This window comes from Colius striatus, chromosome Z, assembly GCF_028858725.1.
Source record: "Colius striatus isolate bColStr4 chromosome Z, bColStr4.1.hap1, whole genome shotgun sequence".
Lineage (NCBI taxonomy): Eukaryota > Metazoa > Chordata > Aves > Coliiformes > Coliidae > Colius > Colius striatus.
Genome location: NC_084790.1, coordinates 44,334,314 through 44,359,368, shown reverse-complemented (window position 1 = coordinate 44,359,368; position 25,055 = coordinate 44,334,314). Strand labels below are relative to the sequence as shown.

Here is a 25,055-nt window from a genome sequence, read left to right as displayed (position 1 = left end):
GGGTGATGATATACTAACAAAGTTGATCCAACATAAGTTACTTGATATGCTTTGCTTTTCCATTCAAAACAAAACAAAAAAAAGAGATTGATTTTAAAAATTATTGTTTTGCTGGGTTACGAATTAGACCAAGCTCTGAACAAGGCAAATGATGGTGGTTCCACTGCATTCTTCACACTTACAGTTTTATCTTGTCATTAAACAGCCAACCATAAAAGAAGTTAAGAATTGTGCACAGACTCTTACAGGACAGAAATTCTGTAGGAGAAGTACCTCTGGCAGGACTGTAATTGTGCACAACTCTGATGACTGAAAGATGAACACGGTCTGGTTTCACAGAGCCTAACAGAGGAGGAAATCAGCTTGTCTGGTTTCATACACAATGCACACCTTCCTACACATGTTCCCCAGCATGCAGCACACCACTATTGTCTCTCCCGTGCTGTGACTCTGCATGCCATATTCACTGGGGCAGCCTGAGCTGCCGTTCATTGCCCACCTGCCAAGCTGGTCTCAGAAATCCCATCTATCCTTTCAGTTACACATCCTGACATGCCAAAAACAAAGTACAGGGATGTGCGTTCTGTGTGCCCCTGCATGATAGGTGTACGCTTCTCACAGAGAGGGGAAAGTACTGCATGATGCAGTGAATGGCTTTTCACAAGGAAAGGAGGTCAAATCTTTACCTAATGTGTAAGGGCTTGATATGCACAAGATTTAAATTTTAATTCAAAATCACAGCCCCATTTAAGCTGGGACAAGCTGTTGCAGCCAGCACTCAGACATGGAGTGATCTTTGGGTAACCGATTCCCTTGTTCTAATTTTTTTGGTTCATTTTATATAAAAAATGAATATTTAAAAAAAAAAAGATGAAGTAAATTATGTCTTAAGGACATCATAATAATATTCTTTGAATAAAGAAAATCAGATATTTCATAAAACACACAAGCATTCTGTTAATTCTCTTTGCGAAACCCATTCTCTGTTGACAATAAAACATTTTAAGGTTTGTGTTATTTTCAGATAACTTTGCACGTTATGTGAAACACTAATTTTTTTTTTTCCTTGAACATTTCATTACTTTGACCACTTGTCTAATCTCACAGGAACACATGGCTTGTTCTGTTTGCTTATCTAATTTTATGTATTTATTTAGCACCTTACTCATGAGTTTAAATTCAATTGTCTTTGTGCATTTTACTACATTTGTGTAAACAAATGCAAGCTGTGGTTCACATCTTCAGCTGCAGTAAATCACCGTGTCACTGTTAAAATCACTGATACCTACCTATTGGCTAAGATAGTAGCCCTTTATTTTTCTGTACTTTCCATTGCAGAGACTTACTGTGTTTCAGAGGGTACAGTGTTACAACTATACCCGTGAGTATAAAACACTTGTCTTGCCTCAGAAAAAACAATGTCCACATGGAATGTGAGCAGAGCACTGTTCAGGATTGAAGGTTAAAAGAGGTTACAAAGCCCATCAAGATAAAGATGTGATTTAGAGCTGTGTCATTAGTTGTGTCACAGAGGTTAAGAGAGTTTACCTAATAGTCAAAACCTGATTTATTATTTCTTATGGCACAAGGTTCAACTACTTTACTTGTACTAGCTTGCTACAAGTTTGTTTCTCCAAGTAAACATTCCTTTTGAAATAATCAATTTTGAATGTCAAAAGTCTGAAACTCCCCTCAAAGGTATGAAGTGCAATTTTCCAGATGGTACAGGCAGCAGCTCTGCACACCAGTGTGCACTGTACACTCTGTTTTCCATGGGAAGTTTTCCAAAAGTAGTCTTTAAAATAGCAATTTTACAAAATCTTGTAGCAAAAAAAAAAAAAAAAAAGAGTTATATCCAACTAGAGCTAACATTAGTTGCATGTCAGGTGGTAGTTTTCAGAAAATCTTAGTTAAGAAAAGGTCATTTGAGGTGTAAACAAATTGTCATATAGTAGCAGCTTTTTTTTTCAAATACTAAAACACAAGCAGCACTGTCATTTTGTTACCTCTTTTTGTCACTCCTGCTGTCACTTCTGACAACTCTATGGAGTGGCTCTCGGGTGAAGTTCCAGTCTGTTGCCATCAATGGGACTTGTGCACAAGAATTCACTGGAGCTAGGACTTTTAACTGATCTTTTCCTGTTGAAAAGTTTTATGATCTAATAACTATTTCTCAGCTTATAACTTTTCCCCTTTTTTCTTCTTTTTCCCTTTTGGAAAATTCATTGTCTTATTCTGGAGTCTGATCAAGTTGTGTATCTCTTCTTGTTTTATAGCTAATATTATTTTTCAATCAACTCATATATGTTTTGTTGAATTTCGTTATCTACAATAATAACTTCAAAAAATCAAACAAAATGTTCACCATAAACTATATTTAATGTTTTTTTTAACCCCTCCCCTGGGAGGCTTTCCCCTAGTATATTCAGGAAGTTTTATGTGTATGCTGCCATCAGAACCAACAAATACTTAATTTTAAGGATATTTAGCATGAATTCTTTATTGCACAGGTACGCACTAGAGACTTAGAAGATGGTAGGGAAGGGAAAAATATCTTTTACTTGGAGCTTCCACTTTCTCTTTTATCTCGAAATACACTGACCACTGGTCTTTCTTTCCTGCACATTCTTTACTGTGAGGGTGATGGAACTCTGGCATGGGCTGCCCAGGAAGGTTGTGGAGTCTCCTCTGGAGATTTCCAAACCCACCTGCACACATTCCTGTGTGACCTGATCTAAGTGAACCTGCTTGAGATGGGGAGTTGGACTAGAGATCTTTAGAGGTCCCTTCCTACTTCACCATTCTGTGATTCTGTGATATCCTTTGCAATTGAAAGCGCATCATGATTTTGAGTTGCTTTCAACTGGAAGTTACTTGTGTTCTCTTTTTTTTCTGGAAGAATGTTGTTCACCAGTCCTGTTGTGCTGCTTCTTAATCTCACTGCCTTTATAGCTCTTAATTTCACTGTCTTTATATCTCCTATTAAAAAATATATTAATTCATGCAAAAAACTGTCCTCTTCTACATTGTTCAATTTCCCTCTCATCCAAAACCTATTGGCAATAGTGCACTTTGCCCAAGCTTAACAAGAACTAAGTTGGTAAAATGCAAAAGGCACATAATGCAGTTTAAAAACTGTTGATATACTTAATTTTCAATACTTGCATTTTAACTGAAAATATTTTTAAATGTATCTTCTTCCCTGACAAAATTTGAAAGATATGTTTTTCCCTCATGTGGACTAATTTAATCGCATTGTGTAGAGGAGCTCTGCTCCATTTAGCCTCTGATGTGCTAATTGTTGCAGGAGAAATATGGTGTTGACTGCCAAAGCTCACGTTATTTTATTTTTATTTTAAAATGCAATCACTAGAAATGTTGAAGTCCACACATGAATTTTGTAACTGCAGCTAAAAATGTTGCTAATTTTTTTTTCTTTTTTTAAAAAAAAGAGTTTGGATTATTTTCGTGGTTCAATTTTGTAGTTTGGGTTTATTTTTTACATCATACTGGTTTGGCTTTTTTTCCATTTCCACTTTGATTTTTATGTGTTAGGGGTTCTTTGTCTTATATATTCTTCTCTGCAAAGTATTTTTTATTCAATCTCAGAAACATCATCTATACAAATTTTGCATTCTTTTGTTTAATACTTTTGAGACTGAAGCAATGACTGCCAAGACAAGAATGACATCCCACCAACAGCCTCTGACACAGAGGGGCTGGCAATTCTACTCCCCTTTCACAACTCTTTTAAAAATTACAAGTACTATTTTTTCATTTTCCTGATTTTTTTTAGATTTTTTAGATTTTTTTGGAAACTCCATTCATTCATATGTCAAAAGCCAGATTTGAATTAGGTACTGGGAGATTTTTTTTTTTTAAAAAAAAAAGACTGTTTCCTACAATGGCTATACCAGCTGTTCTTTACTTCTGGTTACTGCTTCTCAGTACCAACACCACAAAAATGGCTCAGTTGGTCAGTTTTGTACAAAAAGCACAGCCAGTTCCTGCATTTTTTCATATCTGTTACTTGAAAGAATTGTCTTGTATCATAACTGCACAGCTCTGACACTAAATGCATTAGTACGTAGGGAAATTACCTTATTTGCTTAGGAATTACTTTCCTTGTGAAAATAAAATTGCTGTTGCTGTGTCACAGATTTTCTTACTTTTGCCTTTACCTTATTTTATCAGCTTGTAAACAGAAAGATTATTTTCCTTCCTAACTGCCTTCCTTCTCCTGCGAGGGAAGTCTCTGTGAGAGCTGAGAGTAAAGCTCGGCACCTTCTATGTGTGCATCACCACCAGTCAGTATTATCACCGAAGCAGGCACATCCAGGAGGGGTTCTGAAGCTGGATTTTATAAGGTGAAGAAAGAAAGGGTAAGGCTATTCAGGACTCTAACTGATTTTATTTGGCAAAAATATAAAAACTATCCAGAATTTTTATGGTGACATTAAAAAAACTCCAGTGACTATATGAAATGATTAAATAAAAAATATCTTTGATTTTTTTTAAAAAACCCCATAAAACAGAGTTCTATGTGCAGCAGGATTAGCAACGCATGGTTTCCTTTGAAGTTATTTCTGACTGTTAGATTCCTTTGTTTCTAACAGATAGAGTCTCCAGTGGAAGTTTTCACTACCAATACATCTTGGTAGGGAATTTTTGCAGTTCTGTATGTACTACAGCTGCAGTGAGCACAAGTCTATGACTCTTCACTCAGTAGAGAAATTAATAAAGAATATCTCTTTATTTGTTGACTTATTTTCAAGAGACTTACCAGAATACATTATGTTTGAAATCCCTACATCTCTGCTAGGTTTGTTTGAGGTTAAGCAAAAGTTTTTAACATAGGCAGTCGTCCGAAACCAAAAGTAGTTTGTGAACTGCATCCACTCATTTATACTAACACAGTAAATTTCTTTCCATGTAGCCAAAGATCTGGTGTATAGATGAATTCTCAGAAAGTTTCATTTCCTGGTTTTTTTACTTTTTTTCTTTTCTGGATAGTAGAAATGTCTTGTGAAACAAGCAAATATTTTGAATTGTAAAGGTAATTCTAGTGAAAAGATAAAAGGTGTTCACTCTTTTCTCGTAGTCTCAGATGTAAGCATGAGTTATGCTATGGATATAGATAATTACACAAGAAAGGAAATGTTTTCAGTAGTTCATGAATAAATAGCTGCACAATAAAGTATATCTATCAGAAATTTTATGGGCTCTCAGGAACAACTTTGTAGTAAAGCTACCAATGTTCATATGTCAGCTTATGAGAAGTAGCTATTCTTCTTTTGAATAAATAACACAAGTATAGTACTTTTCAAGCTGAAGTTTAAAGAACTTGAGAACTGAAGAGCACCACAGGTCATGGTTAGCTTTTTGAACTTTTAGGGAAATACCACTATTTGAAGCTGTAGGCAGATGTCCTTATTCAGGTTCTTGTCATAGAGGTTACTGCAGGCTGCTAAAGCTTACTGTCCAAATTTGTTTTACAACAAAGTAATTTCTGTGTGCTTCCTAGTATGCTCCAGACAACATTAGCTAATTTAGCTCCAATCAGCAATTTAAACAGCTTGAGCTGTCTTAGCTCTTCTCATTTCAAGCATATTAACTTTCTTTTCTACCAGCCAAGTGATGACATTATTAATTTGTAGTAAGGAGCTATTACTGAGCAGATTTGAGCTGAGACAGAAGAGGACATTTCTGCATGGTCCATGTTTGAGCATAAGGTAATTTGATTCAGGTTTTGGAAGGACAGATGTGCTCAAGTGCATAAAGATGTTAATCACCCATGACAGAGGTCTATGAAAGTATGACTAGCATGGAAAAAACCTAATTATATGTATGAATCCATAAATAAAAAAATACAAAAATTCTAGTGGATTAGAACTAATGAGCAAATTTTACAAAATACAAAAATAATAATGAAGGTATAATAAATGTAGGTTAGTGATAACATGTTTAGCAATGACTGACATGGTTTTCTCTTGAGAACTATCTGCTGTGCTGCCTCTTCTTTGAGGCTTTTTCCTTTTGCTTGCTAAAATTTTCTTGTCCTTAAGCAAGAGATGCAATAAAATTTTCAGTGACTAGAGCACCATATCATAGTGAACTTTCCATAACATGGAAAGTTGCTAAATAAATTCTGAAAAAATAACCCAACAAAGAAGCCAGTGCTAATTTTACATGGGCACAACGATACTTGCTTTATCAACTACACATGTAAGTCTAGTTAATTTAAAGTTATATAAAGTACTATGAAGAAACAATCTGTGCTTTTGAAACTGGTTCTAACTGATGACTAAGCAGCCTTTGTCAAACAAAATAACACCATTTTATCAGAAGTTTTGTACTTGTCAAATCTCAGTGGAAATATAGATTCGTGTTGGGTCACACCGACACAGTGCATTCAGGAACACGCAGTGGGAGAAGGTTCTCCTAAATCAGCAGTTGGTCCTTTCCTCTAATTCAAGACTAAGCTACAGTAGTTAGTAAAGAGTCACACCGCAGGCAGCTTAAATCATGACATATTTGTCAAGATGTAAAGTTAGTGTTTGTAGACATGGCTGGTTTGCCTGGAAAAAATATTCATGGCTAAACTCTCGTCGTTTAAGCTAGGTCTATAATCTATATAGCTTTTTGTTATCAGTTGTGCAGTGCAAATGAGTGTAATGCAAATGGATATAATTTAGATACGGTTTGTTAATTCACTCTTACACCCTTAAAAGAAGGTACTGCATTAAAGTTGGTATTGGATTCAATATTGTTAATATTTATTTTAAAAGAAATGTAATTTGTTTGTCTTTCAAAATGTAACAATGGCCCCTTTCAAGTTACTTTAAAAACTGAAATTGCTGCACAGCAGCTGTCAAGGACCTGCTGGCAACTGCAACTATTCAGACTGCCATGGCCCAGGAAATAAGCAGCTGTCTCAAACCATTCTTTTTTACTTTCCACAAGAAATAGTCTTTATGAAGGTCAAGCTTGCAGTAATAAATGCTGATAAATGTTGTTATGTAAATGTACAGAATCAGAAATTGTTCTCCAAGTTGCTAATGGGAAAAATGTTTGTAACTTAACAAAATACTTACCTGTTTAGAGAGGGCATTAGTAGCAAGTAGAACAGAATTTTTAAAAATATAGACTGATTTAGGAAAAAGCTGAATGTTTTCCTGACAACATTTAACAAAGGAGACTTCCTTTGATTAAACTCTCCCTGCTGGCTTGAAAACACACAGATTACTTTTAACATCTTTCCCAGGTCTGGAAACTGATTACTCTTTTACTGTAATGTCTGTGTGTTCCTGCTGCCTTCGTACTCATACCTCGAACTTTAATGGTTTTGTACTTGGCTCTGTGGATTTCTGTTTGGTTTTATAGTATAGAACAGAGAGGGCAGTTCTTATATAGGATATTTAGACAGTGTTATAGATTCCAGCTACAGATTTGTGCTCAAAAAGGCAAGAAGTTATCCAGAGTGAAAAATACAATTACTCGTGTTTCTTTGTGTTCCAATATTTCCTTTGAAACCCATGTAGATGAGAAAGTATTACAGCTCACTTGGTAAAGTGACATTAAAAGATGATTAACAAGCCTCATATTTCAGGAAAAAAAAAAAAAAGTAAAAGAACCTGTTGACCGGTCACTGTATAGATAAGTGTCTTAGGATTAAAGGCAATGTGCTTTTAATGATTACTTGAGTCACAAAGTACAGATCTTTATTCCACAGTTCTCTTTCTTGCTGTTAAGAAATCAAACATTTTGAGAAACAAGTTTATGATTCTTTATTGTGTGAAGTTGGCTTTTGCAGCACTGAGGAGTAATCATTAGTGAGCTTGTTAAGGCTCCTTCATCCTCAGAGCAAATTTGCACAAAATCTCCAGGTAGCACTATGAAACATTGCAATTGCCTCTGCTCAGATCCCAGCTGTCTGCCCAGTGTAGGTGATTATCTTGAGAGGTTCAGAAATCTTAGTTTTATTTTTAACTAGCAAATAATAATTTTCAAACCCCTAAAATTTTGATGGCAATGTGCAGTATCCCTGAAATGGGAAAAAAAATTGAGCTGCTTTAGAGAGTGTAAGAGAATAGCATTAGAAAGGCATTCTAGGCTGAAGTGTCTCCCCATTCTTCTGATAATGAGGAAGGAGAGGGATGTCAAATAGTGATGTACATCTCAGCATCTTCTCTTGCAGCTGCTCCACTTTGTATAAAATCGTAAAGAGCTGAATCAAAGAGATACTGTATATTTGCAGGGCTAGGAGGAGAGAAGCTTCCTTTTTATTATTTTTCCATACCAGAAGAACTTTAGCAGAAAAAAATAAACAGATCCACCTGAAAAATAGTCAACAACTCTGCATTCAGGACACTCACACAGGATGTGGGAAACTAGTACAAAATTTTGAACCCACTCTGTCCCAGGACAGCTGTGTAAAAATCAAAATTTTTTTTCTTTTATTGCATTTCAGGGGAAAAAAACAAAACAAAACAAAAAACGCAACAGTAAAACCAGCAACAAAACAAAACCAAACAAAAAAAACCTGAAAACCAAAACTCCCAACCTTTGAGCCAGTTCAATGTTACTCTTTGCAGAGTAAGCTATGCATATGTTTGGGTATTTTTTAAATATAAAAAAATTTCTAGGATAGGAAAAGTAACGTGTTGGGCAAACCTTCTCAAAAAAAAAAAAAAAAAAAAAAAGCTCCAGAATGAGGTGGATTAGTCATTACTGTAATGTATCTCCCCAGAACCTTTTTGTTCTTACTATACTTCTGATCTCTTAGTTCTTGTACCTAAATATGAAGGGCAGGTCATCCAGTTAGCATGAAAGAGCATGGCACCATTTTAATCAATGCCAAATATTTGGCATGAGGCTTCTAAAGGAAAATAAGTGGGGAAAAAATTCCTTCTATGAGTTTCATGAAAATGAACTGTTAATGAATATTGTGAAAAAGATGAATTTTATTGTAAGGGAAAGACTGACACAGTGTTTATCGAGTTTTCAACCTGACACATGGAGAAGCAGGTTGAGCTGCCTTGTGGTTTTGCTGGATGACGTTTGTCTGTTGCCTACCTGTCATCCAAAACAAACCATGTCCCAGCCTGGCCTTTTCACAGCCACAGAAACGGTGACTGATATTTACAATGTCAGCTGGAGGGTTAGTAGCCTCCAGGATAACTCCCTGAGGCAAAATGACATGGAAGTGTTGCAGAAATAATGATTGACTCGTTGTCCACTGCAAAGAAATTGCTTGGCTAACACATTTCATTCAGTTTAAGCTGGAGGTTTGTTATCTATGACATAAATCTAGTAACAGTGAAGCATATCTGACTTCGAAAGGAGTGTTTGCATCCTTCACAAACAGCCAAAAATCAAACCAGTGGAAACAGTTCTCTTCAAACATTCAACAGTAAGTTAAGTTGTCTAACAATTATCTTAAAACCAGCATACATGAGAAGTGAGGATGTGCTTAAAAAACTAGAGGAGAAGATCCACAATTTTTATGTATTTGTACTATGTTTTGAATGAGAACTTACCCTGAATGGGGCTCTTGGAGGCTACTATAATAATATTTTAAATATATAAATAAACAATGTCACTAAAGCAAAACGGATTATTAAAATATTTATGATAACAGTAAAGGTTCTGTTAGACGTATCTTACTAAAACCAAACTAAGTTTATCCACATCCTTGGTCTTACAATTTGTAGGCAAAAAGATTATTCACTTCTTCAGCAGTGTTAGAGGTAAGTGTGGAATTCTACAGCAGATTCAGTAGATGATCTGTAGATTTTGGAGAGTGAGGGTTCAGTTCAGCACAGACTCACTGGGAATAATCCATGAAGAGTATTTATCAGACAGGAACTTCACATTCTTCTGTTATCTTTGGTAGAGTGCAAGAGTCCAGTGATACAAGGTGTGCAGCTAGCCCGAAGTCTGATTCAGACATCGTTTGGCCTGAGAAGGAAGCGTTAAAAACTAAATAAATTGGACTGCTTGAGTTATTAAGTTTAGGGAAGAACACAAGATGTAGCCCATTTGTGCTGTGTAAATACACTCCAGCTAATTGGGTGTAAAGGGAAGAACAGTTTCATAAACATGAAGGACCAAAATTTGTTCCTGCTGCTGCCTTTCTGCTGCTTTTAGGAATGAAGATGAATGAAGTTGCGTGTTCTTGCATTTCTCCTTTTGTGCTGTTGGAAAGAGAGCAGGCTTCTTGCTACCCAATTGGGGCAAGGCTGAGAGGTTTCCTTTGTCACACGGTCCCCAGGGCCCTACAATAAGGCCTGTCTCCAGCTGCTCCCTCTTGCCATCAGTTCATTTAGCTTGTCTTACTAATATCATGAAAATATGCCTGCAATCAGAATTACTACTGGAAACACTCAGGACAATTTTAGAGCACTTTCCGTAGGAAATAGGTGTGTGTTACTAACAGCCATCTAGTAACTTTCGAAATCATTGGCCACCGTTAGCAAAATCTGATAGTGAGGTAGTGATGTATGAAATTTATTAAACTATGTAAAAATGGGCAACTTTATAGAAGAGCCTATTAGCACTGTCTTTTAAGGAGAGGAAAAAAAAAAAGTTATTTAGGATTTTTTAATATAGTATGAGCTTTGGCTTCACTGTTGGGTGTTGTGAGGTTCAGAATTCAAATCAACCAGGAGACACGTATACTTACCAAAACAGATTTTATTAGTGCTGGTACTTAGAGATATGTTATTAATTTTATTCTGCAGTGATTTCTGAATGTGCACTTGTGAAGTTCTTGAGGAACTTTCAAAACTAAACATCCTGAATTTCTTCCCTGAAATCCTGAACTTCTTCTGCAGTTAGGACTCCAAATTTTCACATTTCAACCTGATCTAAATAAGTCTCAATAAACATTTTGTGATGGAACAGTTTCTGGGTTTTGCAGCTATTGAGAGATAAAACTATCAGAAATCTGCTTAAAAGTGAAGCTGATATTTTCTAATGGTCTTTTGTTGTTTTTTGACAAAAACTTAAGCTATACCTTTGTTTTCTGATCATATGTTCTATGAAGGTAGGAAAATGAAATTTTTAGTAGGTCTTTTTAACACCAAGGTTTTATGCATATAAATTTAGTGATTTATTTTTATTGTTTTCATCATAAAGCCCAGAATAATATATGAGTTGAACCCTTTAGCAAAAATCCTCATGGGGAAAATGTAATATTGTTTCCTCTTTCTGCTGGAGTCAGAGACTATTACGGAACAGCAAACATAACAGCATGGCTATTTGAACCACTCACTTTTTGCCAAAATAACTTTTATTTTTCCCAACTGCTAATTTAATCACAGAATGGCTGAGGACCTCTGCATGTTGTCTGGTCTGATCCCTCTTTTAAAGTAGGGCTACCTTAAGCCAGTTGCCCAGGACCTTGTCTAGAGATTTTTTAAGACCTCGAAGCACAGAGTCTCGACAACCTTTCAGGACAACCTGCTCCAGTGCTCACTATCACAGAAAAAGTGTTCCCTGATGTTCAGAGAGAACCTACTGTATTTCAGTTTGTACCCATTGCCTCTAATTTTGCTTTGCTTTGAAAATCTCCCACTTCTCTCATTATGATGAATCAACAGCAGAATACTCTTCAGAAACTATTTCATAGCTACAGGAGGAACTGATCATAAGGATACATCCTCTCACCTAGAAGAAATATTTTTTGGTACGATACAAGTAATAGGATAAGAAAGCAGCTTGAGTAAAGAATCCATTATTGAACTCCCTGCCTGCAAGCCTCACAATACAGAATCAACACAGTTAAAACTGTAAAAAGATTTTAAAAAGAAACAGACCTTTTATCAAAATGCAGTTTGTTGATGAAAAGAAAGCAATAAAAATGCATGCAAAGGTCATTTTTCTACTTGAAAATCAAGTACTTTTCTCTTTTTCTATATTTTGAGCAGGGTTGATTTCTTGATGGAAAAGCTTGATACTTTTCACCAGTGAGTGAGTGACAGTAGCCCTTCTGGCAGATTCTCACAGGCAGTGGAGTAAGTAATGCATTAGTCCTTTGCCAAAGTGCTCAGAGAGTAAGAGCGCATTGGCTAAGGATGTGTGGTAACAGAAGAATATGCATTTGACCTTGTTGGATCTCTGGTAAGAGCAAAGAATGGATTTAAACATTCACACTGCAATCATTTTGATATGCTCTGTCATTAAAGCAGTAAATTATTTACATAAGCTGTATGTAATGAGTTTGTGTTTTCTTGCTTGGCTTCACTGAAAAATAATTTCCTGTTATTCTGATGTACTACTCTGTCATCACAAGACTTGTGATGAATTTGCAAATACTTAATACAGAAATACTTCTAGACTTTAGAACAAATTATATCAGTATGAGTAACTTGGTTCCAAAGCTTTTTCCGAGAAGCAGACCAAATGTTTAACAGAAAAGCCAGTACAAGTAACATCCTCAACCCCACACAGTAAAACTGAACTACATGGTAAGAGTCTAATGATGCAATTATTCTATATTTATAAGAGTCAAGTGCCTTTTTTACTCTGAAATAACTGTAATAGGCTTGTTCCAAGAGCCAAATAACTTCTTTGCAGATGTCTGCAGCCTTCCTATTACCTGTTTTTGTAAGAATATAAATGCATTATTCATAGCTTTGCCCGTAATATCCAGTCTTAGGGTATAGAGGGATTATTATTATATGGTATATGTGGACTTCTCTTGAGATCATGAGAGAAATACAAAATGATGATGCAAAAATCTCGAACTTTTTCCCTAGATCCTCATTTAATGTGTGCTTTGTCTGCATATTTCTTTATACGGTCCTTTTTTTTAAAATATACTCAAATATTTTGACAATTTGAGCATAACTGGACTTTATCATTTTGATCCTATTATTTCCTGGAGGTTAATACATACTCTGTTCAAGAAGATAAGCCAGTTTCTGTAGCCTAAGGCCGTTGGTACAGGAATTGTGTAAAGCAACACATTGAGACAGTCCTGCAGATCATCACATCTTGAAAGAAGACTAGCCTTGGTCATTTCGACACTGTCTATGCATGACACTACTAACTAGTACAAAGGATTTTTCTTCACTAGAGTGGAAACTTTGAGAGATTCCTGTCATGGAAGAAAGTGACTGTTTGGAATGGGACCATCAAAACAGTTTTTGAGAAATCTGCTGCAGCTGAGTTGTCTTCCCAGATGTTAATTCCAAAGCCTGATCAAGACTATTTTGTCTTATTTGTTATTGTGGAAGGATTTCTGCAAATTTCTAGATGTTAAACGAAAATAGCCCATTTAATCAACAGTAAGAAATATGAAACCTCTGCATAGCCTTTTAAATCATAATATTTATGATTTTCTGTGTAAAGCCTAAAACCAACTTTGTTCTCAGTTGTAAAATGGGTGACTAAAAAATGGGATGCTATTCCTGCACTGAATCAGAATTCATATGGCTACGTTCAGTATAAGGTGCCAGCATTGAGTCAGTCACTTCAATATATAGGCCATCAGTTAAGGCTGTGAACATCCTCATTTACATAAAAACTCTCCTTGAACCACAGAGGTTTTTTAAATGCTGTAATAGTAAGAGAAACAGAAACTCTTGGCCCAACAATTCTATTGCTCTAAACTTCAAGCTTACATTAGGTAGTAGAGCAAAAAGATGGACACAAAATTCAAGTCCAGTGTTTCAGCGTCACAGCACATATTCAGTTTATCTTCAGGGTAGCCTAATGGTATTCAGAGCTTCTCCCAGCTGCCTGTACCCACAAACATGGCAAGCCTGGTTCGATCATGCTACTGCTGAGTGGTGACTTTCTCTGGCCTCCAAAACATTCCTGTTTTAAGGGAAAACGGTGGTCAGAGTCTTTGCCTGTGCACTTGCAAAGTTGACTCTTTTACTTGCAAAGTTGACTCTTTTCCATCATCTTTGCCTCACACAATCTCAACTGACTGGACAACAGGGAAGAATCTATACCTATCTTTTCCTTCTGCTGTGCTGAAATTCCTTTAGCACAAATACACTTGAGGGCTGGTAGAGAAGCCTAGTATTGCTTTTTGTTCTCTAGGAATAATAGAACACTGTGTATGAAAATAAGGATGAACTGTTAAGTAAAGTGGATATATATTGCCATATAGTAATTTTACCTTTTGAAAATTTTGAACAGAAATACAGAAATGTGGATACAAGGACAGCTTTAGCTGTTGTGTTAGAAGCTCTGCAAATAACCTGGGTTTTTTATAAAAACAGACAGTAGGACACCCTTTCTAACAACGTAACTGTGCAGTGCCAAATGATTATGGCTGAACTTTTCTTTTCTGCTACCCTTTCATTTGTTTTTTTTTCTGTGTACAATACTGAAAGCTACACATGGTGGAATTGCTTGTAGTAATTTGTGAACAGTAACGAGAATGTTTACGGTCACTTCCTTTTTTCTAAAAGTATATATGAAATAACATGAAAATTGTTAAAGAAACTGGTGTTAAACTGTATTTCCCTCCAATTAAAGCCTAATGAGGTCTAAAATAAACCCTTTAAAATTTCAAAACCTTATTATGATAAGAAATTAATCTGGTTTAGGATTTTAATATCTGAGGTGGGGGGAAAGCTTGATCATATGCCTATACCAAAAGATCTGATTAGTAGATCACTCCTGACTTGGAATAATTACAGGGTGTGACCTTAGAGGTAACACAAAGGTCAGAAACCTTATTGTGAGACTGCCAAACCTGCGTGGCTGATAATCGTTTTTTTATTCTTAGCTTAGTGGTGACAGGGTGTTCTACTTTAAAAGCTGTTAACCTCTACAGCATTTTCCACCAGATTGTATAACAACAAAAGTGTAGGCCAAATTTAGACCTTCAGTACTGTTTAGAAAAAAAGCTTTCCTATGGTTGTTCTGCCCTCAGAATTGCAGGAACAAAGCAGCTAGTGCTTGTTTGATGGGTACTTTGCCACCAGTTCTTGTTTGACAGGTACTTTGTCACCGGTTAGAAAGCCTTTTATTTCCATTTAAGCTGTTAGGGCTGGCCTGACTACTCTGCAATCTGAGAATTGGCAGGAGGTGCCAATCTGAGAATTGGCAGGAGGTACCAATAGGAGTCCAGCAAGTCTAATGATCTAGTGGTCCATAGGGCCAGGACAAAGGTTGGACTTGATGATCTCAAAGGTCTCTTCCAGCTAAAATGATTCTATTCTATGAAGCCTTTAACCTAGCATTGGTCACCAGAAGTTTACTTACTCCAAGTGGTCAGTGGGTTCTCACCATAGCCAGGGAGTCTTCAAGTGTAGGAGTCAGAAACAACAGATTGTGAGAAACATCCTAAGGATGATGGGACTGCCTTGTGAGTGATGGGTTCTGGTTTCTGCTGTACTTTGAGACATACTGCGAGGATGGATAGTAGGTAAATGTTACTTGTAAATGTTAGGTGCTGTTGATAATACATATTATTGCTACATGAATAACAAGAAAAATAAATTTTAAAATAAATAACAAACTGAGCATTTTATTACTATTACCTAAATGTGGTCTCATTCAAGTTTGCTTTGTTTTCATACTTCTCAGAAAAACCTTACCCTTTTACTCTCTTAAGTATTAGGAATGGTGTTTACGTGTGAATAAAACCAAAAGTTTACCAAATCTGATTTTAAAGAAATGCTGAAGGGCAGGCTGCAGGCTGGCAACAAAATAACATCACATAGATTCATTTTACCACATTGCATTGTGCATTTTATTGTCAATGAAATAATCATATAAGGTCATAACTATGCCTATGTTAACCACGTCTCCACTTCCTCAAAAGCATTTAACAACGTACTCTTCCAAATATAAACCAAGTTATTTCTATTTCCAGTACTGGTAAAATCTACTCTATAAGGTCAGTAAACCAATCCTGTTCAAGAAATAGTCATGGAATCATAGAATGGTAGGGGCTGGAAGGGATCTTTAGACATATAGTTCAAACCCTTGCTAAAGCAGGTCCACCTAGAGCAGGTCACACAGGAACAAGTCCAGGCAGGTCTTGAAGACCTCCAGGGAAGGAGCCTCCACAGCCTCCCTGGGAAGCCTGTGCCAGGGCTCCATCACTCTCACAGTGAAGTAGTTTTTCCATTTGTTTAAATGAAAGTTTTTGTATTCCAGCTTCTTTCCACTACCCCTTGTCCTGTCACTAGATACAACAGAAAAAAGTGATCCCCAACCCAAATAGTGAGCTGTGATGTCTGCTGTGTTGCAGAACGTCACAGATTCTCTTTTGATGAATGAACAGGCTGGAAAATCCTGACTTTATTTGCCAAGGGAATTCTGGATCAGACAGTATGTATGGTGAAGTAAGACATGTACGAAAGATAGTGTTTACAATTCAACGAGGATGTTTTTTGTTGAGTATGGTTTAGTGGCATGTTTGCTGAAGTGGCAAGTTAATCATGACACAGGTAGGCACCACAAAATTTTCTTTAAATGGTTCTGCCAGTTAATCTTCTCAAATTACCCTTATCTAAACGTGAATAGACATTATTCAAAGTTTTAGATCGTTTTTTGCAATAGCCACAAGTATGTGATGTTTAGCAGCTGTGAAAAAACACAAAGTTTTTGAGCATAAAATGTATGAAGATACAAATCTACTATCTGAGATGTTGGACATCAATGCACTGGGCTACTTGGCAGTAGTTCATGCTGGGGTATTTTATTTTAAAAGTTTTGGTTAATTTGTTTGCCTGATTTTTTTGCCTGACATTTTGAAAATATGGTTAATTTTATGTGAAACAAGGTAAGGGAGGTGTTTTAGATGGCACTAACAAGCCCGCTGAGCAAATATTTCTCTCTCTTGGGAGTTTTATTTGCAAGTAGCTGATCCAGAAGCATGCATGCCAGGATTTTCAAAACTTAATATTTCGGATACACAGCCTGCAAGACAGTGTGCCAGGCTAAAACTCACTCAGCTCAGAGTTCAGTATGAAGCATTCTCTCCTTCTGAACTACATCATAAAAGAAATACCCAGGCTTTCTACATGAAGCTGGCATCCTAGATGTAGGATTGTATTTCCAAAATTATTTGCATACCAACAGATCTCCTGCTGTTGGAGAGTTATTGAAGAAGGGAATGCCTTCCTCTCTGTAAGTGAAGCTTTTGCAAGGTTTAAGACAGTTAGGTTCAGTGTGACATATATCAATTTTGGTTAAACTGCGAATTTCTGTGCCGTGGCTGGGTCCAGTTCCAAAACTTACACACATACACCCCCCATCCACGATTTTGGGCTAGAGGAAACACTACTGCAGTTATTTGAACAGCACTTGAACAGCTGGTGCTTCGGCGGGTCATCGTTATCCCGTGCACTTACACGTGGTTTTACATCTTCCGAGCACTTCATAAACATTAACCAACCAATTCTCATGGCATCCCTGTGTATAGGTGAGGCGCGGAGACGACAGCAGAGCTGAGCACGGCTCGCGGGTGCCCGGGGCCGGGGCCATCTCCGCGTCAGGCTTAGCGGGGCACCCTCGCGGCAACTCCCGGCGCAAGGGGTGCGTGTGTGAAAGTGCTGAGGGAACAACTGCGGGTCCCCGCCAGCGGCCGGCCGCGGCCGCGGAGCTGCGAAAACAGGAAGCGCGGTGGCCGCAACCCGCGGCCGCGCTGATTCATCCCCGCCCGCGCCGCACCGCGTCTCCCCGCTGATGGCAGCCCCTGCCTGCGCGCCCGCTGCGCGCCCGCGGCGCTGCCCTGAGGGGGCGGCGCCGCGGCCGCCTGCGGCCGCGGACTGGGGCGGGAGAGGCGAGGCGAGGGAGGGCGGCAGGAGGAGAGCCCGGCCGGCGGAAAGTTTGTGCCGGCGCCGTCGTTCGCCGGCTCGGTGGCTCCGAAGAGGAGCGCGGCCCCCGGTGGGGAACAGCCGCACCGCCCGTTGCCCGGGCTGGCAATATGAGGGAGCAGCACTCATGTGTGGGCACCGAGCAGCGGAGGATGCGCCCGCTGGAGCTCGCCGTTAGCCCTTTGAAACGCTTGCAAACTGAGTACGCCTTTCCCTGTCTTTTCGCAGAGGAGGCCTACCAGAAACTGGCCAGCGAGACCCTGGAGGAGCTAGACTGGTGCCTGGACCAGCTGGAGACCCTGCAGACCAGACACTCCGTCAGCGAAATGGCCTCGAACAAGGTAAGATCCCGCGGCGCGCTCCAGCTGCAGCCGGTCCGCGGCTCAAGCAGCCCCGCGCTCGGAAGCGCGCCGCGGTTAGTGACCGGCCCCTCGGGCGCGCTGGGCTGAGGGAACGGCTCCTGTTGTGGCTTACGCAGAGTCCTCTTACATTTCGGGACAAGTTGGGAAAGTGATGCAGTTGATGGGGCGTTGTACTGGTTCCGATTGTTTTGGGCTGCGGGCGGTAATCCCTTCACTTGCCTTTTCTTTTCACAGCATCCCATTCTAAACTAGGGATCTTTCCTAGAAAATGGTGTAGAGAGTAGAGTGAAAAGGTGATAAAGGTGGTTCTTGGTCCCAGGGGAGCCGCAGGCTGAATTTTATTTGTAAAGAATAATGCAGGCACCTCTCTGAACACGATTTGGTTGCGAAAGAACGCGATCAGAACACCCAGGTGTCGTCACACTAGTCACGTCTGACTATATCTGAGGTGTGTTTGTGAGACAGAAAGCGCCTGTCCGTCTTTCCTGGGAGCTGAGGATGCGTGTTAGTCGGGGACGATGTGCTGGGATGTGCTGGTATCAGATCTGTTTGTCTGTTTGTTTGTTTGCTTTGCTGTTTGAAATAGAATTCTAAATATTCCATTTATAAGTACGCTTGCTTTCATGATTTTGGTTTTCAGACAGTATGTAGCTACATTTCTGGAGATAGCTTTTAAAGCTGAATTGGTAAGCCTGCTGTCTTTCTTCAGAATTTATTTTTCTATTTGTCATCAACAGAGTGTTGGGAAGTTACATGTACAATGAAAGTGAAGGAAGTTTTAGTTAGGCTGCTTTTGCTACCGTTTGTGTCTGTAAAAGCAACTGATCTCTATTGTAGTGTGTTTTAACAGTTTTGGTTGAAATTGGGGCTTTTTTAAAGTCAGCAAGGAAAGTTTTTATCATGGCTTATGCCTTCTAAAATTATGCTACTGTTTCATATTGTCTCTTTTAAAGTCCATCTTCAACTTGGCTTGTGTGTGACATGTGAGGTGCTCTGGATTCTTATGCAGTTTAGTCCCGTAATACAATACCCTTGTGCTTTTCTCCTCTTTAGAGACTTTTAAGAGCAATTAAATATCTGTTTTAAGAGTTGTTTGGCTATTGTCAGCACTGTGTTTTCATTACTTGGGATATATTGCATATGTGCCAACAAGTTACAAAGCCAAGAGTTTCAGAGTCTGTTTTAATACTATTTGAATCTAGTGATATTGCTTTCAAAATAAGATCAGACCAACACATAGGTGCTGATCTTCCCTTGCTAACAAGTTTGAACACCTGTCATTTCCCTGACTTGTGATGTCTTTGTAGCTGCTTCCACAAAGTCCTGGGCTTTCTTCAAGTATTTATTTATCACCTCCCTAAATAAGATAGAATATGCAATGTCTTTTACCAACAGTGAGGTGAAGGTATTTTTAAAGTAAGGTATAATTAATTGCAGGTCAGAGTGTCTTAGGTTTGGCGGAATATATTTAGATTGCTGTCTAAAGAGGATCTGGTTTTAAAAGAAAATATGACAAGTGCTTTGCATCTTTAAGTAAACATAAAGGTGCTACACCTGATGCTATGTTTTATTTGTGTTTGTTTGAACTAGTTAAAGAATTGCTTCTCATGGATTGCAGGGTAAACATTCTTCATCCATGTTATTCAAATTACAAGGAGAATGTGATTCCGAAAGAGTTTTTTAATCATATTTCCAACATAAGACCACATGGACAAGGGAGTGATGTGGGTACACAGTAAGTCTAGCTGTCATAGTTAACCTGAAGGTCAGTGAGAGTGATGTCTCAACTGATTGAAACTGAGTGAAAGTGGGATTTTTATATTGCATTAATGTACTGCCTCAATCTGCTTCATGTATCAAATGTGTATGTCTGAAGTACTTTATTGTTACGTAGTGTTTCATTTGAAATACTTACGAAGACCATGGTATTACTATATTGGGAAAGAATAGCTGCTGTTTAGTTTTGCAGGTCATACTCAGATCTGATGGAAAACTTTTTCTCCTTTTTGGGAAATCTGCTCCCCATGTATAAAAATCCTTGACATCTTTCGATGTTTGGCTTTGTGTTGTTCTAAAGATTAAAAAAAAAAAAAAAAACAAAAAAAACCCACTAAATCAATTCCATTAACCATAATCTGAACAGTCCTGAATATAAACCAGCAAGCCCATATGAGAAAATTCTGTGCAGGAGGATTTTAAGTGTGTAGCAGGTAGTTGTAAAGAATAATTTTATTTCTGGTTATTAAAATGTATCAGTCACTTATACAGCACCTTCTATTATAAACAACTGCAAACTGAGACAGCTGGGAGAGGCATGTAGGTAAGCTACACTCTTTAGTTTATAGAAAAAACAAAGTAGAGAAACTTGCATTCAAGGTGGATGACATAGACTTCAGTACAGCAAGGAATATTCGTGAGTACCCAATTCTCTGTCCTAAAAGTAAGTCCTGTAAAATCAGTTGAGAAAATCAGGAAAAGGACCATTGTTGGTACGGAACATGGTTTCTCACCATGTTTCTCTCTTTTTCCAGGGTTTCTGTAAGACTGACTGGTGGCTTTTGTGAGACTACAAGCTACTTCCTTCATTTCACTTCTCTGTCCCTTTTTTTTCCCCCCCATAAGAACATTTTTGTCAGTGTTAGTTTACCTTATGTATGTGAACATGTGGGAAATGTAAGGGGTGGCATAAGAACCGAGCTATGCATCAGATATGAGCTTCTGCCCACTGTGCAAAGGCTGCCACAGTAGAGGAAAAAAATCCAGAGAGGAGACAATATTGTGTCTTGAATGCCTGAAGTAGGGCAGGGACTGTGTTGTATATCCAGTCCCTTTCTGTACAGTGAGTTGGCAGTCTGAACCATTGATCACGTCTGTGTGGAATCCCCGTACTGTTGATAATGCCTGCGTAGGACTTGCGCTAGCATATCCCAATCCAAGCGTATTTATTTTGCTTAGATGCCCCTTGTGCTCAATTAACTGTAGTCTATGACGTGCTAGCTCACAGCTTTGGATAAATGAAAGTGGGATGACGCAGGTATACAAAAAGATCCTTCTTCTCCCTGCTTAAAACTGCCTGAAGCAGTAGGCACAGGGTGCTGTCCACAATCTCCAGATGAGCCGTGACATGCTGCAGCAGTAAGTGCAACCCCAAAAACTTTGAAAACACGCTCTATAGGAAGCCAAATGTGATGCTTGGCTGCTGATGTTAACACCAGGATGACTGTAATAGCCAGATGAAGTCCCACTTCCCAGCCATCCCTGTGATAAAATAGATTTCCAGGTGCCTGGAGGCATTGCACATGAAGTAACTGATGGACAGATCTGTGATGCACCCATAGGCGTAGTTTGTAAATAAATCTGATTTTGATAGGATATAACATTTAAAAGTGTTATCAATTGTTATTATGCTGTTATGGCTCTTGCAGTACTTGGTGTTTTCTTAAATTACTGATTTCTGAAATTGGATACTAACAAGAGAATCCCAGCATCTTTTCATAAACAGAGGAAGTTTGTCATCCTCATACTCTGTAGAAACTCTGTAAAGTCTTGAAAAGATCTGAAACTAGAAAACAAATGAGCGGCATCTTAAATTTAGAAAATTGACTGAAATGTCTTTCATCTTTGGAGAGTTGTTTCTGATTTTCTACATCATATACTGTTAATATTGGCTACCATCAGCAGCTTGTCGCTCTACTGTTTTATTTCTGTGTTACGGGTTACTTGAACAGAAGGAAATTCATTTTAGGAAATAGTTTATCAATTTCAGTCACTGAACTTAGTGTCCCAAGGCGTAACTTGATGCCTCTGTTCTGATTTCCAGAGATGCTAACTCATACCAGTTTCTGCTAGACTGAATTGTGAGTAGTAATCTGTTGAAAAACATAGTTTTTAGGTGCATACTAGCTTGCCAGTTGTGAATTCCAACTGTAGGCACAGGTACACTTTGATGTACAAACAAATGATCTATTTAAAACTTCCAGGTTGCAGAGTGATAGTTTTCAGAATTTTAATAATTTGGTCTTTTGTAATGAGTAACCTGCTCTTCTTTTTCTGCCAAACAAGATTAAAACAAAATTAATAGCTCTTTTAGGTTTTCCAGGAGAAGAACTCTCTCTTTCAGTACACGGTTTGGTGGCAAGTAGCTTAAATCCCCTGTTCTGGATCTGAGAGTTAATTGTGTGACAAAAAATAAGTAACTGAAGAATGGCAGTAATAAAGACATAGCAGACATTTTCTGCTAGACAGTATTAAATGTAGATTAGTAAAACTTGGAGGACTACTTACAATGAAACTGATAGACAGCTGTTTTCACTTCTGTAATTGTGATTTTGCAAACATCTGTAGTGTGTTGCTTTTGTGTTTCCGAGTGTCTGAATTCAGACATGGAAAATATTTCAATTTATGTTGCTTTTCTTTCAGTTATGTCTGCTGCAGATGATACTTTTTTGCAGGCTTTGCTATAACTGGTAATGAACAGGAGTCTAGAAAAGCTGGGTGTTTCTTTGGTCATTGGGTGTTTCCTTCCCACTACAAAATTAGGTGAATGCCTTTTCATTTAGATTTCATTTAGTTTGACCACGTTTAACTATTAAACTATTTTTTAAGTATAAACTATCTTATTGTTATCCAACTTGTACACTAGTATGTGGAAATGCTCACAGATTAAAGCAGAAATCTGTTTACAGTTACTAGTGCTAAACAAACCTCTCTGAGATTTTTGAGGACTTTGAAGATATGCAAGGCATCAATGTTATCAAAGAACCAACTTGTAGACTGTGCTAATGTAACAGCACAAATGCTGGAGGACTTGGTTTATGTTTATAGTCCTGTACTTGTCACACATTATGCACAAACAGTAATCTTTATTGTAGAAAATGACCTACCTGTAAACATTTAATGTAATCTAAACTTACACTTCAAGGAAACAAAGACAACTTGAAATGCATTCAGTTAGCTTTTTTCCTTTTTTTCAAACAGGAGGGCTGTACTACCTCTGCTGTTTTTTCCCAGGGCCAGGAGAGAGAAAATACCTTTTCCAAGAGTGGAAGCTCAGCCAGTGTAAAATTGTATCCACTCCTGTCATAGCCGCCTATTAAGAGTGACCTGTTTCCAATTAAGGGACGGGATAATGTTGTCGTATCCATTTAAGAGGATTTAAACATCAGTGATTCTCTTGAGTTTCAGCTACTGCACATGAAAAATATGTGCTGGAAATGTAACAGTAGAAAATAATTTGTTGTTGTCGTTACTAAATTGTTGTAGAGCTGGCAACACCTCTGTTTTTCTTCTAAGATTTAAAGCCCTTGGATATCCAGATGAAAAACTTGCTGGGGTTTGTTCTGTTATGGTCCTTTTATATAATGGCTGGCAATGCCATCACACTTGTCTGGCTGACATGATAATTGGTTCTTATGTTCCCAGATCTTTCTAGGAAAAGCCGAGGATTTGGTTATCTCTTTAGAATGCTGCTTCTAATAAAGCTTACAATTAAGGGGCATCTGTTAGAAAGAAAAAGCTTGTTGAGTGAAGCATCAGGACTTTTTTTATTTGTTAAGGATTTCAGTTTGTACAGTGACAGAGTAAAGGGATACTGATAAAGTGGTGAGCCTGAATTTTAATTAATGCATATTTGTGCTGATTCCACAGTTTCGTTGTACTTTGTAACAAGAGAAAAGAGATTGTGAAGGTAAAGAAAGACTGCCTTCCCAGGCACACTCCTCCCTATCCATGCACTGAAGCTAGCCCAAAAGGATTTTGAGACCCCAAGCTGAAGTGCAGTTCCCTATGCACTACCTTACTTGCTGCCATGTCAGACTGCTGATGCTCCTGCAGAACAGCAGGTTTGCCCTTGGTTAGCTGTAGTAATCACAGAGTCATGGAATCTTAAGAGTTGGAAGGATTCTTGAAAGATCATCTAATCCAACCCCTCTGCCAGAGCAGGATCACCTAGAGTAGGTCACACAGGAACTCCTCCAGGTGGCTTTAAATGTCTCCAGAGAAGGAGACTCCACAACCCATCTGGGCAGCCCATTCCAGTGCTCCATCATCTTCACAGTGAAGAAGTTTTACCTTACATTTCTTTGGAACCTCTTGTGTTCCAGCTTGTACCCATTGCCCCTTGTCCTATCATTGGATATCACTGAGGACAGCCTAGCTCCATCCTCCTGACACCCAGTCTTTACATATTTGTAAACATTAATGAGTTCACCCTTCAGTCTCCTCTTCTCCAAGCTGAAGAGCCCCAGCCCCCTCAGCCTTTCATCATAAGGAAGATGCTCCACTCCCTTCATCATGGTGGCCGTGCACTGAACTCTCTCCAGCATCTCCCTGTCCTTCTTTAACTGAGGACCCCAGAACTGGACACAACATTCCAGATGAGTGAGGTCTATATACATACATACATATATATATATATATATATATATAAAAAACAAGGCGATAGCACATTGTGAACTGTATTGCACAGGGATGTGCTGCAACGAGATAGTGAGTGAAACTTGCTCTTGTGCAGATGGCTTGCACCATCATCTCCTTCTGATTTATGATTTCATCATCTCAGAAAAAAAATGGATGGAGAGTGACACCAGTTTAGCAGTGGCTGAAGTTCTTCTGTGGAAACATGTGTTGCTTCCACAGGGGCTGTCATGAATTGCTGCCAATGCGAAAAATCTTGAGACACCCTGTTTTTCTGCCAGCATGATAAGAGAGGGCTTTGGTGGTATGACAGAGCTTTAAGTCTGTTAAAGAGAAAAATGTATGTGAGGCTCAAGATGTCTGAGTTGTGAGCAGACCGTTCTCCTTGTGTGGGTACGCAATGGCAAACATTTGCCTCCCTGGGCGATGATGAGCAGGCATTTGTGATGTGGGAACGTCTTAACTGAATGGTGGGATTAGCCCCTTG

General features: G+C 38.4%; 1 protein-coding gene across 10 annotated transcripts in view; it reads left to right on the top strand.

The window, feature by feature from the left end:
• The window catches only part of PDE4D (phosphodiesterase 4D), a 600,878-nt gene that overhangs the window by 537,850 nt on the left and 37,973 nt on the right, over window positions 1–25,055 (top strand). For 9 of the 10 annotated variants that reach the window (XM_062017696.1, XM_062017695.1, XM_062017697.1 and 6 more), the window contains one exon: window positions 18,021–18,133. In XM_062017696.1, coding sequence (XP_061873680.1) covers window positions 18,021–18,133 — 113 coding nt within the window. Of the gene's footprint in view, window positions 1–1,338; window positions 1,412–18,020; window positions 18,134–25,055 lie in introns of those variants that run through there. The other variant, XM_062017706.1, reaches the window with a different exon arrangement.